We start from the raw sequence: 18,818 nt of genomic DNA, 5'->3' as shown, positions 1-18,818 counted from the left end.
TAAGGACACAAATTTGGGGAGAAATCTGCCGTGTCAGATGCGCGGACGTCTCCTCCATCACGGCGAGCGCTCGACGGGCTTCGGTCTCTTTGAGGGTTTAAGCTTCATCGGCGGCCCAGGCGGCGTCGAGCGTTGCAAACGTTTCATCACTCGGCTGCTTCCCGGTGGCGTCGGAATCTCCAAGTTCACGTCTTCTTGAACTCTTAACAGGATGAGACGCCACTTTCTGCTCCCACCACGTTCATTAGCGCACGCTCGCTGTTGTCTACATAAACGCGGAGCTCAACGCGTCCTGGCTGATTCGGAACGGTGCGGTGTCACGCAACAGGGCGCCGCTCCAACAAACGCCACGGAGTTACGACCTCATGTGGATTATCCGGAAGGCTTTGTTGCGTTATTAATTTGTGGAACTATAATGCTGCCACTCTCCCTCCTGGAGGTGATTAATGTGTCCGTGACGTGCAGGGGGAGTGAATTCCCTCTGGAAAAATGCGCACAGGAATCCTCTTAATCATTTATCGGGGCTGTATCGTTTTCCGCCGCGATAAATCAATTCCCATTATCCTTTGGAGCAACTTTATTTACTGCTCGCATGGATTTCCACGGAGGCGCGTATAGGAAAAGGGTTTCATTAAGGATTCCGTGGATGGTCCGGTTCTCGGTGTTGGCGTGTGAGGGATGCAGTGTTGTGTGGTGCGCAGGTTCTGGGGGTGAGCTATCGAGATCCGGCGGCCCCTGCAGCCCAAACAATCATAGAGGTCGGCGGACGCGTCGGCCCACGCGCACCTTTCGCCCACGACTCGGCGAAACGGCGTCTGAGCGATGGGTCGAAAGCATCCGCGCAATCACAATTTGTTTAACTTCTTCTCATCCCTGTGAAGGAAACAGCGGGAAATAATTACTGCTATTTCTGAAAAGGGTCCTTCAATGGTGAAAAGCGGCTGGAGGGTAATCCAACGCATAATAGCGAAAATACTTAAACGGCAGATCAAATATTTTACTGTTTGAGAGTGGAGGAGGCGCCTTTTTCTCGCTTTCAGCCGGTGAAAGAAGGCGTTTATGTCCTCGCGTCCCCCCGAGCGCTAATTTCACCCGGCGGCACCGATGCATCCTTGTTTGGGAACTAAATGGGTGCTGATGCACAAATATGGAGAGAAAAGGTGAAATCAAATATGAAGGAGGGGGTGAATGATGGGAAGCATCGTTCCCTGATGGGTTGTCAAAATCCCCTTTCACTAATGTCTCGCTTAACCCCTGGATGCGTCGCCGAGGCGCTCGCACGCAGACGCGCTCATCAAAGCACATGCAAGCACAGCCATTATCCTTGAAACACCTGGTTGGAGTTTTTAAACAGACTTTAATGGAGCGCCGAGCACGCGCCGCAAATCCCCATTTGCAGTTTGAATAGCACGCTCCGATGGAAACCAGGTTTTTGACCTTGTTGGCATGTGCAAATGGTGCTTTTATGTAGCACAGAACAAATTATGATTAAACTAAGCTAACATCATTGTCGAGTGTTTTCCTTTTTTCCTCCCCTCCGAGAGCCCGGATCGCTCCGACACCAGCCGAGCGTCAAAGGCACCGTGTTCCCGCGGATGTCCGGATGTTTACGGCAGGAAAACGTTGGCTTTGATCTACAAGTCTGTGTTTTGGATCTTTGCCCCCAAATGCTGAGTTCGTTTTGAGCCATGTAGTAATTTACAAGAGCTCCCGCTTCCATTCCGACCGCCGGTGTAGCGCTCGGCCGACCGTGCGCGCCGGAGCGGGTGCAGATCAGACAAAGACGGCAACGGCACCTTCGGAACTGATGTCAAGGATTGATCGTGTCGCCACATATGCAGCAGAAGAAAGACGCTGAAACGAGCAGCTTTATCATGAGGCCACTCCGGTTTCCCCTCTCCAGTCATTGATAAGCTCAGCCTGTCACTCAGGACCGATTCCCTCTCAGCCCACGAGTCCAATTTAGCCTCGGCGGGAATCTAAAACACACAACGATCTTATCCGCAGGCAACCCAATCTGCGCCTCACGCCTCCATCTGTCTTTCTCGCCCCTCCTCGCCGCCTCTGTCCGATCTCTGATTCCATCAGCCCCTCCCTCCTCCTTCAGCCCCCCCCGAGCTCTTTCTCATGGACCTCACAAACTAATCAACCCCGGGGAGAACTTGGCTCTGCATATAGATCACGTCAGGAGAGGGAAGAACATTTTCGACAGCGCTCACACACGAATCCCTTCAGTAACGTGATGGATGCAGCACATTTAGCTCCGGCAAACTTCCGGGACGTTTCCCTGATATGACGTGATGAACGGCCGAGCTGAGACGTCCTCAAGAGGGGAATCTCTTGGCTGCTTCCAGTCAGTCGGCAGGCTGGAGCTCGTATCAGGGGGTGCATTCAGGGGCGATCTAAACACAGACACGTCACGCTGGGGAGGGGGGGGGGGGGGGGGGGATCACACCTTGTGTGTTTAATGATAGAAATCAAGATGTCATCAGCAGAAAACTAGAGGCAGAGTGGGACGGCGTCATGAAGAGTGGCAGAATCTTGGTAACAGCTTGGTAATGGGCTCCGGAGATAAGGGACATAATGGAGGAGATTAAAAGAAACTCTGGGGGGGCTGAGAAGCCGAGTCGGAGCTGAGATCACCTGTCAACACTAAACTGTGGAGAGGATATTAAAATCCCCCCGTGTGAAAATGAGGTTTTGGATGTTGTGGAGCAAAGACCTTAATTAATCCGTCTTTAACGTCCTCTCGGCGCCGGGGGAGAGGAGCCCCCCCCCCCCCGGGTCCGTGACCTGGAAGAGCTTCTGCTCATATCAAGCAGATGTTGGACCCAGTCGGAGATGCGTCTTCATTTGAGCGAATCCTGCTGGGTCACATTATTGAATGCTGGCGCGCTGCTCTAATTCTCAAACAAACCTGGCGGTGGCTGCTGGGGGTGCTGTAGGAATGTGAAGAGCATGAAGGGGAACGAAAAGGGAGCAGCGGTGGGGGGGCTGTCAAGGGCATAATAAATCCACCGGCTTCTGCGGGAGTGAAAATAAACACTCTCATTTTACGTGTCATTCAATTTCCCTTATTTATAGAGCGGCTGCCAGAGTCAACAGCGTCTCCAGGCGCGTGACAGAAACCCAGCAGCCGGGGGGGGGGGGGGGGGGGGGGGGCGTTAACCCAAAGAGGTGCATCTTCAAAGGTCAAAGTTCAACCCCACAGCCCCCCCTTCCCGAAATGTCGCTGCTTTTTCAGTAAAACCTTCGTGCGCTCTTGAAGAATCTGAAAGTCTGAGAGGTTTTTGTTTTTTTTCTCATCTTTTCAATATCAAACTGAATCTGAGATGATGATTCTGGATCGATATCGTTTTATAAAAGATCTCATTTGCCGTTTTTTTTATCCACCCGCTGAACGGGAAAGCCGAAGCCATCGATCCGGTGTCTCGAATTACGGCTTTGCCTATAAAGAGCCAACAAGAGGAGCCGCTCTCGTATGTGTTTAGGATTGTTATTGACCCCAGACAGCCGTCCGTCAATATCTGCCACCATTTTTGGGGGGGTTTCTGTCAGCCCAACATTTTTGGACTAGATTCTGAGAGCTGCAGGGACGGGCGGCCCCCCCAAAACTGGCTCTGGTTCCTTAATGCCCTTTAAATGTACCACTGGGTTTAATTAGAGAGGTAATGCCTTCGTTTAAGTATCATTTAGCCCCAATAATGGTGAAATTTCCAAGTGATAATAATCCAGAGATTATGGTGGATAATGGCTCTGGATTTGAGGAGGTTGTTTTAAGATAAGAGCGTGAAAATTACATGAGGTTCAAGTGTTTAAAGGTGTTAAAACTCTTGTGGGGGGGCTTTAAACGACGTCTGCCAGGGTTTACTGGATGGCTGCACCTGGAGGGGCATCAGAACCGCCTGATCTGCCCCCGAGGCTGCAGCGCCTAATATTTACACAGATGTCAGGAAACACTGATGTGCATCAGCCCCCCCCCATCACACCTCCACCTCTTTATCTCCGTGGCAGCAAAGCCACCTCCACCTGATCTGATGACTCCGAACACCCCCGTCCCTTTTCTATTTCTTAAAGACGTCCCATTAAGGTTTGTCGAGAGGCGCCCTTCATGACACACTCACGTAGGTTTACCTTCCTTCTGGGATCCAGCAAACACCCGACGAGACAAAACAGCCAAATATGCAGAACCTCGATGCACCTGAAGGATGTTTAACATCCTCTATATATCCTTTGTCTGTTGCCATGGAGACCAGACAGCTGGTGTAAGCACATCCCGAGGAGGTGAGGTCTTTGTCTCTCCTTCCTCCCACTCTGGGTCCTTGCCCCCAGTCTCACCTGTACAACCCCTCCCCCCACCCCAGGCCCCCGTCTGCCCCGCCTTATATCATCCACCACCAGTGTGGGATCATACGTAACATCTAGTTTTCCTCGAGTTCTACGGTAAAGAGGGACGTTCCGATGGGAATTTAAATTTAATGGATGTCTTTCTGCCCCTTAATTAAAAAATGAGAAGAAATCAGATTTCCCGCCGACACTGGGGCGTCTTCACTGGTGCACCTGGTAACCTGATTAATTTAGTCCTTTTGCATCTGTAAAAGAGAAAATAATTTTCAAAATGGGAGTGAAACAGTCACAAGGGAACTGAAAAACCGAGAAATTGAAAAGAAACTGAAAGAAATACGATAATTGGGATGAAACACGCAAACTAGCTCATGTCGGATCAGGTTAGTTATTATCCCAATTATCCCAGTACGGCCATTTTTATGCTCATCTCAACGGCCACACTGTTACCTCAGACTTTGGAACTATTTTCTCTGCACGAGTCCTCATATTCGAACGGCCCAGTCGAGGAATCGCCGGGTCTCGGGAGTCCTGGTTCAACTTCCACCAGCACGAGAGCGTTTGGCTTCCATAAAAACTTCCCTCGCCATACATCAAATGGGGGAAAGACGACGCTAACAGCAACCGTGTTTTTTATTGCCTCGCTGACTGGACAGGTCTCTGGAGCGTGTGGCGTCGGGGACGGTTTGCATGAAAGCATAAAAGTTGAGGCGTGCGCAGCCTCGATGAGCACGTGCACCACCCAGACCTGCTCCCTCTGAAGGTCCGCGACGACACTGGCGCTCCTGATTTATGGCGCATTAGACTCAGACGGCGAAGCACCGATGGGAACGGATGGCTTAGCATTTGCATCTGGGTGGGTTGCGTGTAAGGCCGGCGCGTGTGATGGAAGAGCTGCACGCGGGGCTCCCGCATAGATGCGGTGCGTGGGCGCGCACGTGTGAATTTGACTATGTAGGTCTTTGCGTCTCCTGCAAGTAAATCAACAATAGCATCATAACCCAGGGGAGCCTATTAAAGAGCAGGTCTCCTGCCGTGTAGGTGCGCGTTTAAAAATAGGGACCGCGTGCGTTTGAGCGATGGGTGAACTTCCCAAGCTTACACATGGGGGACTCAATTAAAATGAGCCCCCCCCCTCACCTGCAGGACTCAGGTGCAGGCCGCATAAGAAGGAGGAAGGTGTCGGGGAAGGAATGACTAATGATCTTCTGCCGCAAACCTTCCGGATATAAAAAGCCCTTAATTGTGAGAGAAGTGACGACGAGTCCCAGGTTAATTCAACTGTAATTTTCATCACTGCGTGATGCTCTTCTCTGTTCCGAGCAAATTAAAGCGCTTCCGCGCTCCTCGAGGAACGGAATCGCCTCAAAGGAGCGATGGCGACATCCACATGAACCTGCCGTCGCCCTCGCCAGCTTCATCAGGCGCTCTTCTGAAGGGTCGCAGCGCGGCCTTGTCGCAGCAGGACAGCGGTTGTTAGCTTTGCATGCTAACACCGTGCTAACAGGGTGTCTCCTCTGGTTTTCTGTGCGTGTTGTGGTGCAGGCACAGAAGGGAATCCCAGAATAAGAGCATCTGTCCGTGGATCCGATTCGTGGACTTTCCAGAACATCAGCTGCGTTTTTGTTGCATTTTTCCCTTTTTGTGAATTAATAAAGTGCAGAATTAATCCATAATTTAGATTTAAAGTGATTGATTCCTGTAATTAAAACCACAGCGTCCAGTTTGCATAAATGATTCCTTACAGCGCGGTCGCTGTCGGCGTGATTACACAGACGTGTAAACAAGCCCCGTTGGGTGAAAAATTATGGAATTAGCTGTTGAAATGCGCTCCGTTATTGTCCGATAAACTTGTGGCTCCAATTTATGGATCACAAAATCTGCTGAACCGGCGAAGGGTCCCGTTTCCGGTACCTGCCGACGTGTAAACAGGGATTATCAGAGATTACGAAACCGACTTTAAGGTTGATTTATGGCAGAGAAAAACCCCGAAACACACACAAGCCTCCTCAGAGCCCAAATGTCACTCTTAGGCCTGGAGGATTAGAAAAGCCTGCGCACAGGCCGAGCCTAAAGTCGGATCAAGCCTGGAATCTCGGTGGCTCCTCACTGGGGCGGCACGGCGAACGCCTCCGTCTAATCGCTGGCCTGCGCCGTGTCGGGGTCCACAGCACAAGCCCCAGAAAACTCCTGGGCATACAAGCAATTAATTAAGTTAATTGCATGGTTAACTTAATTGATTACCTTGTTATTTTTCTACCTCGATATGGCTCCATTATAGAGGGAGATAATGTAGACATAACGTGAGCATTAGCCCATCGGCGTAGCTCCTTTCAGGCATCTCCGCCTGCCCCCCCCCCCCCCCCCCCCCCAACTCCGAAACGCCAGCGTGTCCTAGATGTGCAGCGGCTGAGTAATTGATGTTGAAATATCTTCTCATTCTCATAAGCTTAATTAGTTTTATTTATAAGCCATTAGCTCAGTACTCCCGCCCGAGCAGGAGCGCGCGGGCGCGCTCGCCAAGATGGCCTCCACGTGGCAGCAATGTCACGGAGATAAAACAGCCGGCGCTCGAACGCGCCTCGAGAATGAATTATGTCGCAGATCAGCCGGTAACGGCCCTCCGTCCTGGGGGGACTTTACAGTGAGAGCGCGGATAGAAGTTATCTAAAAGCCGAGTGTTATGAATTCTCTGCGACAGACAAGAAGACAAAGCGGCGCTCACGCACGTCCCCGGCCGGCGCAGCCAGAGGCATTTATCAGCGGGATGAGTTGGCCCCAGATTTGGCCCCAGACAACGGTCACATCAACTGAGCTTTTGGGGAGGGCAGCCAGTTTCTCCCGGTGCCCCCCCTCCCTCTTCATCTCTCTCCTCATCCTCGCGCTTAAACTTGTCATAATCTGCTCTCATCCGCCTGCCGAGCGCATGAGGGAGGCTCTTCCTGCCCGCTTCACTCTTCCCTGGCAGCTCCAGCCTTGTTCCAACGGCAGAGTGAGATGTTCGCTTTCACAGGACCCCCCCCCCCCCCCCCCCCCCCCCCCCCCCCCCCCCAAGTTCCCTCCCGAACTTCTCGTGTGCAAAACTGTCGTTGCTCAAAAGCAGCTCGACAAATAAGTTCTTTTAACTTCCTCTAAAGCCCAGTCGCTCCGCTCCATCCTGCTCCGTGGTGCCAGTAAATGAGCCCATTAAATATCTTTAGCATTACAAATCAAAGTAATTGACAATTAGGTTTTACCTAATTGTCCAAAAAACAAGGATCTGATGGTTTCTTGCTCATTTATCGGCGGCGCTGACAGCTGAGAAATACTAATGTCTCTTTTCTCCCTGACTCATAGCACCATTGGGGGGGGGGGGCAACGTTTGTCATTCAGGACTTTAAAAAGACAGTCTGCACTCCGCCGGCTCCTCTTGGGGTGCTCCGCATCCGGGGGCACGTGGGTGAGTGCAAGGTTGACCCCTGACCCCACTGGGATGGGACGCTCATCCCTGTTTTTGGGGGAAGGCCTCGACTACGACCTGACCCCCCACATCCCTCCCCCTCCCCTCTATGGACCCGGTCCTCTCATTTGGTGGGACAGCAGAGGTCTGAACTCTTGGTACTGCTGAGGGTGTGATGGAGAGTGCACGAGGAGCTGTTGCACGAGGAGGTTCATTACGGAAGCACAAGACGCACACGTCAGAATTTAATGCAGATTCAAGCATTTTGCAAATCCAGCTCAGCGGCTCAAAGGCACTCAAAACTGATCACATTATCGTCGGGGATCCATTTTCAGTGGCGCGATCGTTCAACCGGCCTGAACATGCACACGCATCCTGAGCACTGAGGCGTGCACGTCCACTCACGCTGTCCGTCTGATCCCAGCGAGGTGAGGAATTTATTCATCCAATTAATCTGCCCGGTCAACGATGGCTCCCCAATGGGCCTTCTTTCTTTCTTTCTTTCTTTGTTTTCCTCGGACAAAAGTGCATCCGTGAGAGAAAGCCGAGCAGGAATCTGGACCGGAACCGTAAAAATCAGACTCTCTGTACAGAAATCCACGTCTTTACATTACAAAGAAGAACAAGCTGTGTTGGGCTGAAAGCGCCCACGCCTCCGTTCCAGAAGCACTTACTTGGACCTCTGCTGCCCCCTGTCGGCGAGCATGACAATAACACGAGGGTGACATTAAAACAAGAAAAAAAGAGGCAGCTGTACTGGAGTTCAGAACCACTGCAGCACTGCTTAATCAAGCAGATGAGCAAATAGATTTGAGGCTGTGTGCGTGTGTGTGTGTAAACCTGTGAGGGGATTTCACCATAAATATTTATGTCGGGCAAACAGATCAATGGCTATTAAAAAGGTCAAGGGGAGATGATGATGGATACTGGCTTTGTATATTGATAAAATCTGAAAACGCCGATAAATTACAAATACACATTTGTGCACACACACACGTGCCTACGCACACGCAGAGGGCAAATGATAGGGATTAATTCATTGATCATGCTTAATCTGTCATAATTAATTCCATAGGAACAACTGTGATGAGAGCACGCCTCCATTAAAGAGATAAATTATTCAGCGTGGGGAGGAGGTAGACCCAAGATAAATGAGTGTGGCAGGCTGCTTCCAGCAGTCTCGGGCCGGGGCTAATTACAGGCTTTTCTTGGAAACTAGCACAGGTTAACGTACAGTAACGTACAGAAATACCAGGCAACTGTAAGTGGACGCTCTGGTTATTACAGCTGGTTTAAGGACGCGCTCATTAAGCTCGACTTTGACTAAAGGTGAAGCGATGGCACATCCTGAATGTCACAATCTGACCCGTGTGCTTGAAAACGGTCGCACAGCAGGACCAGATCCACTTGAAATGTACATCCCAGAGGGTTTACCCTCCAGGCAACGCGTGTATTTATTTAAGCGAACACTGCAGCAGCCCGATTATCCTCTTTAGATATCAGCTAGTTGTTCTCATATAAAAGAAGCCAAGTGTAGAAAAAGGAATGAACACGATGGCAGACGTAGAGGATGTGGAGGGCTGTGTGTGTGTGTGTGTGTGTGTGTGTGTGTGTGTGTGTGTGTGTGTGTGTGTGTGTGTGTGTGTGTGTGTGTGTGTCCGTGCAGGAACAGCAGCTGCGGCAGCTGCAGAGATCAGTCCCACAACAAACGCAGAGAGCAGCCACAGATGTCTCAGTGATCAGAGGCCCGACTGCCTTCAGAAGAAGGTTTCTCTGCACAGCGGGCAGGTGGACTTGTTGCTGGACGTGAACCATTTGTACTGAGGAAAGACGAGGAGAACAGAACGGCGTTAAAGGGCAACCCTCGTTTGCATACATTTGCTAAGCCGCATAATCAGAGAACTTCAGTTTGCGGAACACAAATCAGCAGCTCACCAAACACGCCGAGTGGAACCTCTTCTTGCAGGTCCGACAAGCCTTCTTGGGCAGGGAGTAGTTGGAGCCGTGGATCACAGAGAAGCAGATCATACAGTCCTCCACCCCCTCGAAGCGCTTGTCCACGTTGCTCTTCCACAGAGTCAGGCCCTCCATTATACTGCCATTCTGAACACGTTAATGTTGAAAACATCACATCAGATCGTCATGAACTCCAGTATCAGCCAGGAGATGCACCTCCATCTCCCCATCTCCGTCTACATCTGTGTACATTAGGCAGCATTTGTAGTTCTAGAAGTGTCTTCTCACCTGATGTGTGAGGTAGGTGCTCAGCTGCAGCATCCAGTTCCTCCACTGCTGTAAGGCGATGCCCACGCGCCTCCCGCTATCTACAGCGATGGAGCCCAGAGGATAATTCTGCGGAAGCTGAATCACCAGCTCAATGAAGATATCATCCACAGAGTAGGTAGCGATCACTTCCCGCGCTGCTGAGCGAGCTTTGACCTGCAGGGAAGCACAGGTGCGCGCTTTGGCTTTACAATTCTGGACAAATAAGCCGTGAAAAGAACTCCAATGTTGGTTCATCAGAGCAGAGAATCTTGTTTCCTGTGTGTGTGTGTGTGTGTGTGTGTAGACGGGAGAATCAGCAGAGCCCCAGAGCTGAAGTTTACGTGTCAGAGAAAAGCTCTGAGTACTTAGGCCAAAGAAAACTTTTAGTATTTCATCTGAATTCATTTGTAAAACAAAAGTGTCATTTTGAAGGACTGATTGTGGACTGATGATGGCTGACTGGCAGGAAGTAGCATCGAAACACAGACTTTCTGTAATAACAGAACTCACAGTCATGCTGTCGGACATCTGAGTGCTGGAGTGCACGGATGAGATTTCCTGTGCCGACAGGACGGGGCTGATGTATTTCACGGTGAACTTCTCCACAACCGTGCTGACTCTCTTCTCCTGACTGTTCCACCACAGCCGCACCATGGCAGGCAGGTCCTGCAGCGTACTGTAGTACACGCTGCACGCCAGGTGGGGGAGCTCACACTTCACGTTTGTGCTTTCTGCTGGGAAACGACACAATATAGGAAAAGAATGTCCCATAACAGGAACTAAAGTGTTCGTGGGTGGTTTACTAACTTTCAACATCTAGAGAAAGGGTCTCCGTAAAGAAGGTTTTGCTCTCCTTCATCTCTGTCCCCTGGCCTGGGTAGACGGGGTTCTCAGGCATCAGTTTGAAAAGGATCAGCAGGAGCTTGTTCAGGGAGGTGTTTCTTTTCAGGTGCTGGGCATAAAGAGCGCGCAGCTGGAGACAAATAGGGGGGACAGGTTGCATTCAGGCACAACAATAGGACAACAACAGGACAATAATCACAACAAACTAAAGAAGCAAAAAGATCTGGTGATCAGGGGTCTCACATTGGTGGGTGAGGATTTAAAGAAAGTGAGGAGCAGCTTCCAGGCTAGTAGGTAGCCTAAGAGGCAGGAGTACTCTATGCTGAGAGGCTGGACCACTGCAAACTCTCCCACTTGAACTCCTGATAGGATGTTTTCACAGAGGTCCTCACAAGTGGAGAGGATGGTCATCAGTGATGCCGGCGGAGAGCTGAGCAGACAATTACACAACCGTCAGAACATTTTAAACATCGCCATATTGTAATTGACAGGTTATACCAGGAATCCACTGATCATCCCTAGATTAACCCCTTACAGACAAGGTTCGTCTTCTTCGTCATCAAACTTGTGGTCCTGGTCAAACGCAGGCAGCTCAGGCATCATTCTGAAATGATAATGGAAATGTGATTAGAATTCAATTAAAGTAGGAGGCCGAGGACCACAGGAACTAAACCTTTACCTGTCTAACAGGTGGAAGGTGGTGATCTGCAGAGGTCTGGCTTTAAACAGAAGCTGTGGACAAAAGGTGTTGATCAGCGTCTGGACACCGTCGGGTAAATTTGTTTTCTGGCCGGCTACGAAGCGCGGCCGCAGCTTGTTGTGCATTAGCTTCTGCACAGGCACAAAAGCCAGAGCCTGGCCAAGCGACTGAAGGACCGCCGAAGGGAACACTGGGTCATCCGGTTCAGAGAAGGCATCTGTTGGACCAACAAGGCAGAAGACATCAAGCCACTCGCTATGCACGATTCCTTCAGGTGGAACTCCAGCAGGAATGGATCGTACCTGTGATGCTGATGGGGAGAGGCAACATCACATTGTAAATTCCATCTGTGAAGAAGTCTGTCCATTCCCCAGACAGTTCTGGGGGCAGCTTCTGCAGCACATCAGGTGACGACGTCGTGAAGAACTGGTTCAAACTCGTCACCAGCGCAGCGTTTGCACAGAAAAACAGCTGCACCCATGGGTTCCAGAGGCTTCTCACATTCTCTTTAGTGACCTAAAATTAAGATTAAAACAGAATCTTACCTTATCCTGACACTGATTGTCCTCACAGAACTCGTTAATGGAAACATCACAGACAAAACGAGCTTAAAATAAGCAGAATGAACTCTTTACCTCTAACCACGCTAACATGGAGCAGAGCAAGAAGTCCCACTGGCTGCTCTCGAGATCTGTCGGGCGATGAGTTACCAGCCAAGAGAGGAGACGCATCATTTCCACTGTCAAATTCAACTCTCGAGGAGTTGCTTCAGACAGATCGCTGAAAAAAAACATAAAAATCACAAGAAACGTTCAAAGAAACGTCAGCCAATAGACGAATTAAAAGAAGGCAAACCCATGGAATGAACATGTAACTGCTGCGGTACAAATTAAAGACTGGAAGGGAGACCAAAGCATCCTGCCACCTGTCAAAGAGGAAGCAGGTCTCATTGCTGCTCCTCCACTCCATCATGGTGGCCAGGACAGACTGCAACACCTCGTTCTGCACCGGCGTATCAGCCGTGAGGCAGCACAGCAGAACCGCCAGACACTCGTACACATCTGCGGCACAAATGAGCCTGTAGTCCAGGATAACAGACGGGAATTGTAGCGTCAGCATGTGTGTTTGCGTCCTCACGGTCAGTTTCGCGCCAGTTGATGATTCCACTTGTAGCCAAAGCAACGAGGGTCTCTCTCTCGTCTTGGGTCATGAAGGGGCAGAGAACCTGGACTGTGTTCAGCCTGCTTTGCCAACCTGACAACAAACTGAGCACACAGGACTTTTAACATACAAGAGAGGGATACGATTAACTTTTAATATACTGTGAAACTGGGTTGCTCAAGAATTTGGGAACCTGTCTGTGCTGCTGTAAAGCTTCCTCAGCTTTCCACCCCGAGTCTCTGCCAACTTGTTGACGTGTATGTAGTCTTCTAGAGTCAGAGACCAGAGGTCTCCCTCTGCCACTGACCTACAGGGAAATAATACAACACACATAGCAACAATAATGAGTAGAAAACAACTGAAGTGCTTTCATAACTAGAAGCTAACTGGCAGGAATAACAATGTATCAGTTGCTATAAAATAGTATCCGTCACCTTAAGTAAAGTGTCTCCAGCACATCTTCCAATGGAAGCAGGTTGTGAAGACCCCCCGGCAGCCTCCAGTCCATGAGCAGGCTGTGATATGAGGCCACTAAAGCAGGGCTATAGCCTACCTCCTTACACCACTGCAGTGTATACAGCAACTCTGAAACTGCCAAACCAGAGAATATATAGAAGAAAATCTAAAAATATCAGCCCTCGTTATGTCAGAAAAGACTCTCATGTGTACCTGTGATAACGAGGTTTTGCTGACGTGATGGACAATCAGCTGCCTTTTGCTCAGGGACGCTGGATGCAGAAAGCTGGGCCACCTTACCCAACATGGCAGAGGCACACAGGTGAGCAGGTAGCCTCGCTGACAATCTCGATGTCCAGGTGTCCACAGGGGACTGAAGGCAAACTCCTCTGTAGCGGTTGGACAATAACGGGGATTTCATCCACTAAAGAGCACATCGACACAAGAGAAGGTTTCATTTGGACGACTGTATTAAAGTTTATCGGCTTTTGAGCAAATGTCCTTAAAGAGACAAAGATGGAATTTGCTTTATTTCCTCAACGAGAATTTCAAAACTTGACCTTCTCACCTGAAGAGGCAAGTCCTGTCTGATTTTCTTCCACTGCGACTGGCTGGGCATTAACTCGCTCAGGAACTGGGCGAGGAGCAGCGAGCCGGGACCACTGGAAGCAGCTACCGTCTCCACTATGGTCTGGACAGCCAGCACTAAAACCCTGAAACTGAAACACAACCCAAAGTCTCAGAGGTGAACCTTGGACGTACAGCGGATTTTACAGTGGAATTTTTGGTACCTTTCGATGTCCAGCGAGGTGGTCAGAATTTGGTGTTTCACCCAAACGGCGACACTGTGCAAGAAACTTCCTTCCTGGACTTTGTGTTCAGGGTCTTGAGCCAGCGACTGGACCCCGGCTTTACACACTGCCCACAGCTTTTGTAAAAGGGAGTCTATCAAAGCAGAAACAGCATTGTTCATCTAGCTGAGGTGACAAACAGCATGTGTATTTATTACACATATAGGATTAGATATTCAAGTATGGATATTTGCAGCACCTACCAGTCAGAAGAATGCGTGTTTGATCTTGGGCAGTTAATTGGAACACAGTAAACAACAGATCCTGAGCAGAGAGTAATGAAAAGCAGTCCTCTACAGTGGAGAAGAACGTGAAGGTCACATCGCAGATGAAGGAGATTAATGGCCGCAAGTTGCCTTCATCTGATAAACTCTTTGTCTTGGACAGAGTAATGTGGAGCTTCTCCAACATCTTCTCCAGGTACACCTCCCCAATCAGAGACTCTGCTCCAACAGAAACAGAGATAGAATCAATAAATCTGGATTTGACGACACTGAACAACGTAGAAAAGGGAAATTTTATTCACCGTGGTTGTGGTTCTGAGAGAGAACCAGACTGATCAGTGCCCAGCGATGATCGCCTGCCGAATACGTGGAAATGGGGGGGCTGCCGTCGATCCTGCACAGCTCCTCAATAAGTCCCAGGAGCTGCTTGCCCAGAACGGAGCCCTTCAGCCAATCACCACAGCTTTTAACAGTCGTGGGATCTGCACATGCCTGTCAGGGTGCCGGTCAGAATTAGTGAAAACATCTTCAAAATCTAGTAAAATACTTGACAAACATGGGTAAAAACATAATCATCACCCTCTGTATGATTTGCAGAATAATTCCCCACGGTAATTCCATCTAGGAAACACAGAATATGAGTGGAAGAGCAGAAAAACAAACGTGGAGCTGGCTCATTTCACCATTTCATCGACCGCGGTTACCATGGAGATGTGGTTGAGGATGCGAGTGGTCTCCTGGCGGCTGCAGCAGGACAGCGAGCTGAAGATAATTTCCACCAGGTGCTCGGTGTCAGTCCGCCCCTTCTCGCTCAGCCACAGCACCACCTGCTCCAGCAGGAACTGCGTGGCTGGGTTCTTCACCGCTGGCTGCCGCTCGCCGTCGGTTAATTTATCATCCACCAGCGTCTGCCAACAGCAGAAATTCAGAGGTTAAAACCTGGCCACGTGTTTGACGGTGGCGTGACGGACTGATGCGCAGAGATCTTCAACAGTCTCACCTCAAACACTCTGGGTGTGTGGAAAGAGCGCAAGAGCAGGGACAGGAAAACCAGATGTGTCTCCGACTTGTCGTCATTCACGTGCAGCAGGCACATCTGAACCAGCTGACAAACCAAGTCTTCCAAATGCGGAGTCTTTAGGGGCCCAAATGTTGGCTCTCTCACAGCCTCCGACACCGTCTGTGCAGCTTTCTCAACAGCGCCCTCCTTAACTGCAGCTTTCTCAACATCTTCTTCCTTTTCCAAACAGATCCTGACGGATTTCTTCTTCTGCGGATGCCTTTTATTTCCTCCCTCAGGGTGGCACATTACCTGGAGATGAAAGGTAAAATTTATGGACTCCAGAATGTTCTGTCCCTTTGAAACAGGTGACTCAAGACTCTAAATGATCCGTGAGGTGAAAGTGGTGACCGCCCCAGTAGCCCAGGAGGCCTCACCTGCAGCAAGGTGGCGATGCCCTCCAAAATTTGCGGATCTGCTTCCTGGGTGTTGACGTAACGCACAAACAAGATTCCAACCTCCTTCCAGAAGTCTGTCAGAAGCGCCTGAAAGACGTCCCTGTTGCTGTTGGCCTCATCACCGTGCAAGCCTGCCTTTTTCTCCCAAGACCAAAGCATTTCCGTGACCACGAGGAAAAGAGGACCGTTCCGTAAGGAGGGACTGCCCAGAGCCTCCTCGAGCAGAGGGAGAAGCTACAAAGAAAATAAGACGCTTTAGAAGGACGGGAACAACAGAGTGAGCCTACCCAGGAAAAATGAACACACCTTTTCCGATATCAGCATGCTCCTCAAGTTCTTCTGATCTTCATCGGTGTGCAGCACAATGCAGTACCTCAAGCACTCCACCACGGACGTCACGATGACGGCGCTCTCCGATGGGCTGGAGGCTGCTCGCTCACTTGACAAACTGAAAAAAACACAAAGGTTTTAGACTCTAATGGGGCAATTCCTGCCCGGCAAAAAGGGCATCATGGTGAGGCGTTAAGCAGGCGAATCACCCCTGGATGAATGAAGTGAAGAAGGTGCTGTAGAAGTCCATGCTGGGATGGGTGACCTCTTGGGGCAGTTTGCTCAGGAGCGGCATTAAATTAGGGTGGAGGGCTTTAGCCATGCCTTTGCCTCCCTCTTTAAGGAGTGCCCAGAGTTTTGGTAAAAAGCCCTTCTTAGCATTCACGTGTTTCCAGCAATCCTGAAGTAGAGAAAAAAGAGATGAGATTACTTACTGATGTTCACAACATGGCACTTACTCATTTGGTGTATTTACTGTATACACATGCTTACGGGGACCGTGGACACAACGTGCAGGACAGCTTCCCACACAGAGGGCAGGACTGCGGGGTCTGTGTCATCGATGTTAAGGAGGACAGCGGGGCAGACGAGAGCCGCCTGAGCCACGACCAGCGCGGGAGTAAATTCACACAGAGCACACACGAGTTGGAAAAAAGCCCCTCGCACCTGTTAAACAGCACGTAACACATTAGTGCACGGTGCTTCTCCTCTCTTTGGTTTCACCGCACGCATTTGGCTTTTTTCCCAGCAACCTGCCTGTGCGGTTTTGTGTTTGCTGTACTTCCAAAACTTCCCAGGATTCACCAGATCCGAGAGTTTTTGCTCCAGGGCCGGCGTGTCAGTCGGCTGTAGCAGTGACAGCAGCCTCTTCACCCCCAGGAGGGAACAGGTCAGCATGCGCACATATTTGGCTTCCCTCTCCTCAGCTGTCACGTTCCTATAGAAAGGAAAGAACCTGTGACTCGCTGACAGAAGTTAACATCGTTTTATCTAAGGAGAGACAGTGAAAATACTGTGAAACAGTATTTAACTTACTGGGGATCACTGAGGGTGTCAGCAGTCTCCTTTAACAAGATATCTTGAATGACCTGCAACATAAAACAACAGCTCACAGTAAAGACAAAACCATGTTTTCCACACTAACCGCTGCCATTACTACCCACATTAAGGATCTCATCCTTGCAAAAGTTGAGAGCTTCTGGCTGTTTGGGAGGGGAGAAAGCAGCCTGGAAGGCCTTACATGCAGCTGAAGCAGACGGCATGTAAGGGTCACACTGAGACAGAATCCAATGTCCCATCAGGCTCTTCAGAAACGGGGCGAGGCAGCGGCCCACCTTCGCAACCAGTTGTTCAAAAGCTTGTTGGGTCGCCTCCCTGATACGCCGATCGTGATCCTGCTTGAGCAACACCAAGATTACTGTGTAGTTGCACCTCATGTAGCCAAACAAAATAATGTCCCGTGTGTGTGTGTGTGTGTGTGTGTCATGACCGTGCAGAAGAAACGTCTCACCACTGATATTTTACAGTAGATTTTGGACCAGTATGGTAGGACCCCTTTGACCACGTCTGAATCCCGCTCCTGGCACATGGATGCAAAATCCTGCACAGCCTAAAAAATACATGCAACAATGAAACAATCAGTGAGACTGTAGCACAACCAACACAACCTTCCCTATGGAAGAAGGTGTAGATGGCTTTAGGTGAAGGTTGGGAGTATGTTATCATAACGTGAATCACTCTAAAGTTCACCTTTAGTCTGGTGGTGACGTCCCTCTTGGACATCTTTCTGAGCACCAGTCGAAATTCGGCATCTACGAGGTTGTCGATCTCGTCCACGCCGTGGACAGCGGGGACATAACTGAGGTCCAGGTTCGCGCTTGTGTCGAAGCCTACAAACCCGGGGATGACCCCGCTTTCACGGCTGAGCGCCTCAGCAGCGCGGCTGCTACTGGAAGGCTGGTAGACACAAAACCAGAATGTTAACATGGCGTGAAAACTCACAACAGGTAAAGATATCTTTACCCTGGTCAGGATACTAGTCACAAGACGTGTTTCCCCAGTCACAACGTTAGCTACTTGCTCACGTTAGCGAGACGTTTACTACCAACTGACCCAAATATAAAGTTACATTTCAAAACACTTGTACGAACCCGAATATTTCCTTTAGTCCGCTGTTTATTTTTACCACCCATGATTACGTGTCAATTATAAAAGTATCACACTGTAGTAGCCACAGGCTGGTAACAACCTGCCATTACATATGACGTTTTACGATCTTCGTTTATATGTCCGGGCGCTGATAGCCAAGGTTTTCGTGGCTATCGCCCCCTGCTGGTGCGGAGTGCGAAACCATAACATAAACCAGGAATAAGACATCTATCCAAAGGCTTTGACAGCCTAAAAGTTGCAGGAAACAAGTCAAAAACAAATACACTGAATGCTGTTTTTGTTATGTAGTTGGCTCTTATTATAACGTAGTGACCTGTCCTACGTGACTGTACTCAAGTTTAAATATTAACGTCCAAGGCGACACATCGATGGGTAAATTTCAACAGACGCTCCAAGTGGCTGATTTTCGGTCTAATGCTGCCACCTACTGTCCGATGTGAGTCACAGCAGGCTTGTGCTCACTCAGCCGCTTGCCTTTAAAATAATTCAGCAAAAAATGAAATACCCTACTGATATTCTGCATAAGTAACAGTACATTCGCCATCGCAGAAATACTTACAATCAAGAAATTCAATCAC

The 18,818-nt window shown here is 49.7% G+C and overlaps 1 protein-coding gene across 3 annotated transcripts; it reads right to left on the bottom strand.

The window, feature by feature from the left end:
• Positions 1–8,015: 8,015 nt before the first annotated feature.
• Positions 8,016–18,764, bottom strand: ltn1 (listerin E3 ubiquitin protein ligase 1). 3 transcript variants are annotated; one of them, XM_029848337.1, is made up of 33 exons: positions 18,222–18,764; positions 17,821–18,027; positions 17,582–17,680; positions 17,235–17,465; positions 17,107–17,159; positions 16,828–17,008; positions 16,564–16,737; positions 16,281–16,471; positions 16,048–16,189; positions 15,721–15,975; positions 15,513–15,595; positions 15,284–15,482; positions 14,988–15,191; positions 14,863–14,904; positions 14,586–14,775; positions 14,263–14,502; positions 14,000–14,153; positions 13,777–13,927; positions 13,422–13,632; positions 13,187–13,343; positions 12,946–13,059; positions 12,729–12,856; positions 12,517–12,652; positions 12,227–12,371; positions 11,894–12,107; positions 11,571–11,808; positions 11,427–11,495; positions 11,135–11,321; positions 10,856–11,021; positions 10,559–10,782; positions 10,028–10,222; positions 9,719–9,886; positions 8,016–9,603 (listed from the first exon to the last, which is right to left on the bottom strand). In XM_029848337.1, the coding sequence occupies exons 1-33, from the start codon at positions 18,261–18,263 to the stop codon at positions 9,541–9,543; spliced, it is 5,253 nt and encodes a 1,750-aa protein (XP_029704197.1). In that variant the 5' UTR covers positions 18,264–18,764; the 3' UTR covers positions 8,016–9,540. The 3 variants fall into 3 exon arrangements, with proteins under 3 accessions (XP_029704197.1, XP_029704195.1, XP_029704196.1); XM_029848335.1 differs by having other exon boundaries at positions 15,284–15,595; XM_029848336.1 differs by having other exon boundaries at positions 10,559–10,779; positions 15,284–15,595.
• Positions 18,765–18,818: the final 54 nt, after the last annotated feature.

Source organism: Takifugu rubripes, chromosome 15, assembly GCF_901000725.2.
Source record: "Takifugu rubripes chromosome 15, fTakRub1.2, whole genome shotgun sequence".
Classification (NCBI taxonomy): domain Eukaryota; kingdom Metazoa; phylum Chordata; class Actinopteri; order Tetraodontiformes; family Tetraodontidae; genus Takifugu; species Takifugu rubripes.
This window is presented reverse-complemented; position numbering and strand designations above follow the sequence as displayed.

Bases quoted from the DNA above. Each gene is read 5' to 3' on its own strand.
- ltn1 (XM_029848335.1), bottom strand. From the start codon at position 18,263: ATGGGTGGTAAAAATAAACAGCGGACTAAAGGAAATATTCGG. The intron at 17,681-17,820 runs GTGAACTTTAGA...TGTATTTTTTAG, and splicing joins ACGTCACCACCAGACTAAAG to GCTGTGCAGGATTTTGCATC. The intron at 12,108-12,226 runs GTAAAGAGTTCA...TCTTAATTTTAG, and splicing joins CCATGTTAGCGTGGTTAGAG to GTCACTAAAGAGAATGTGAG.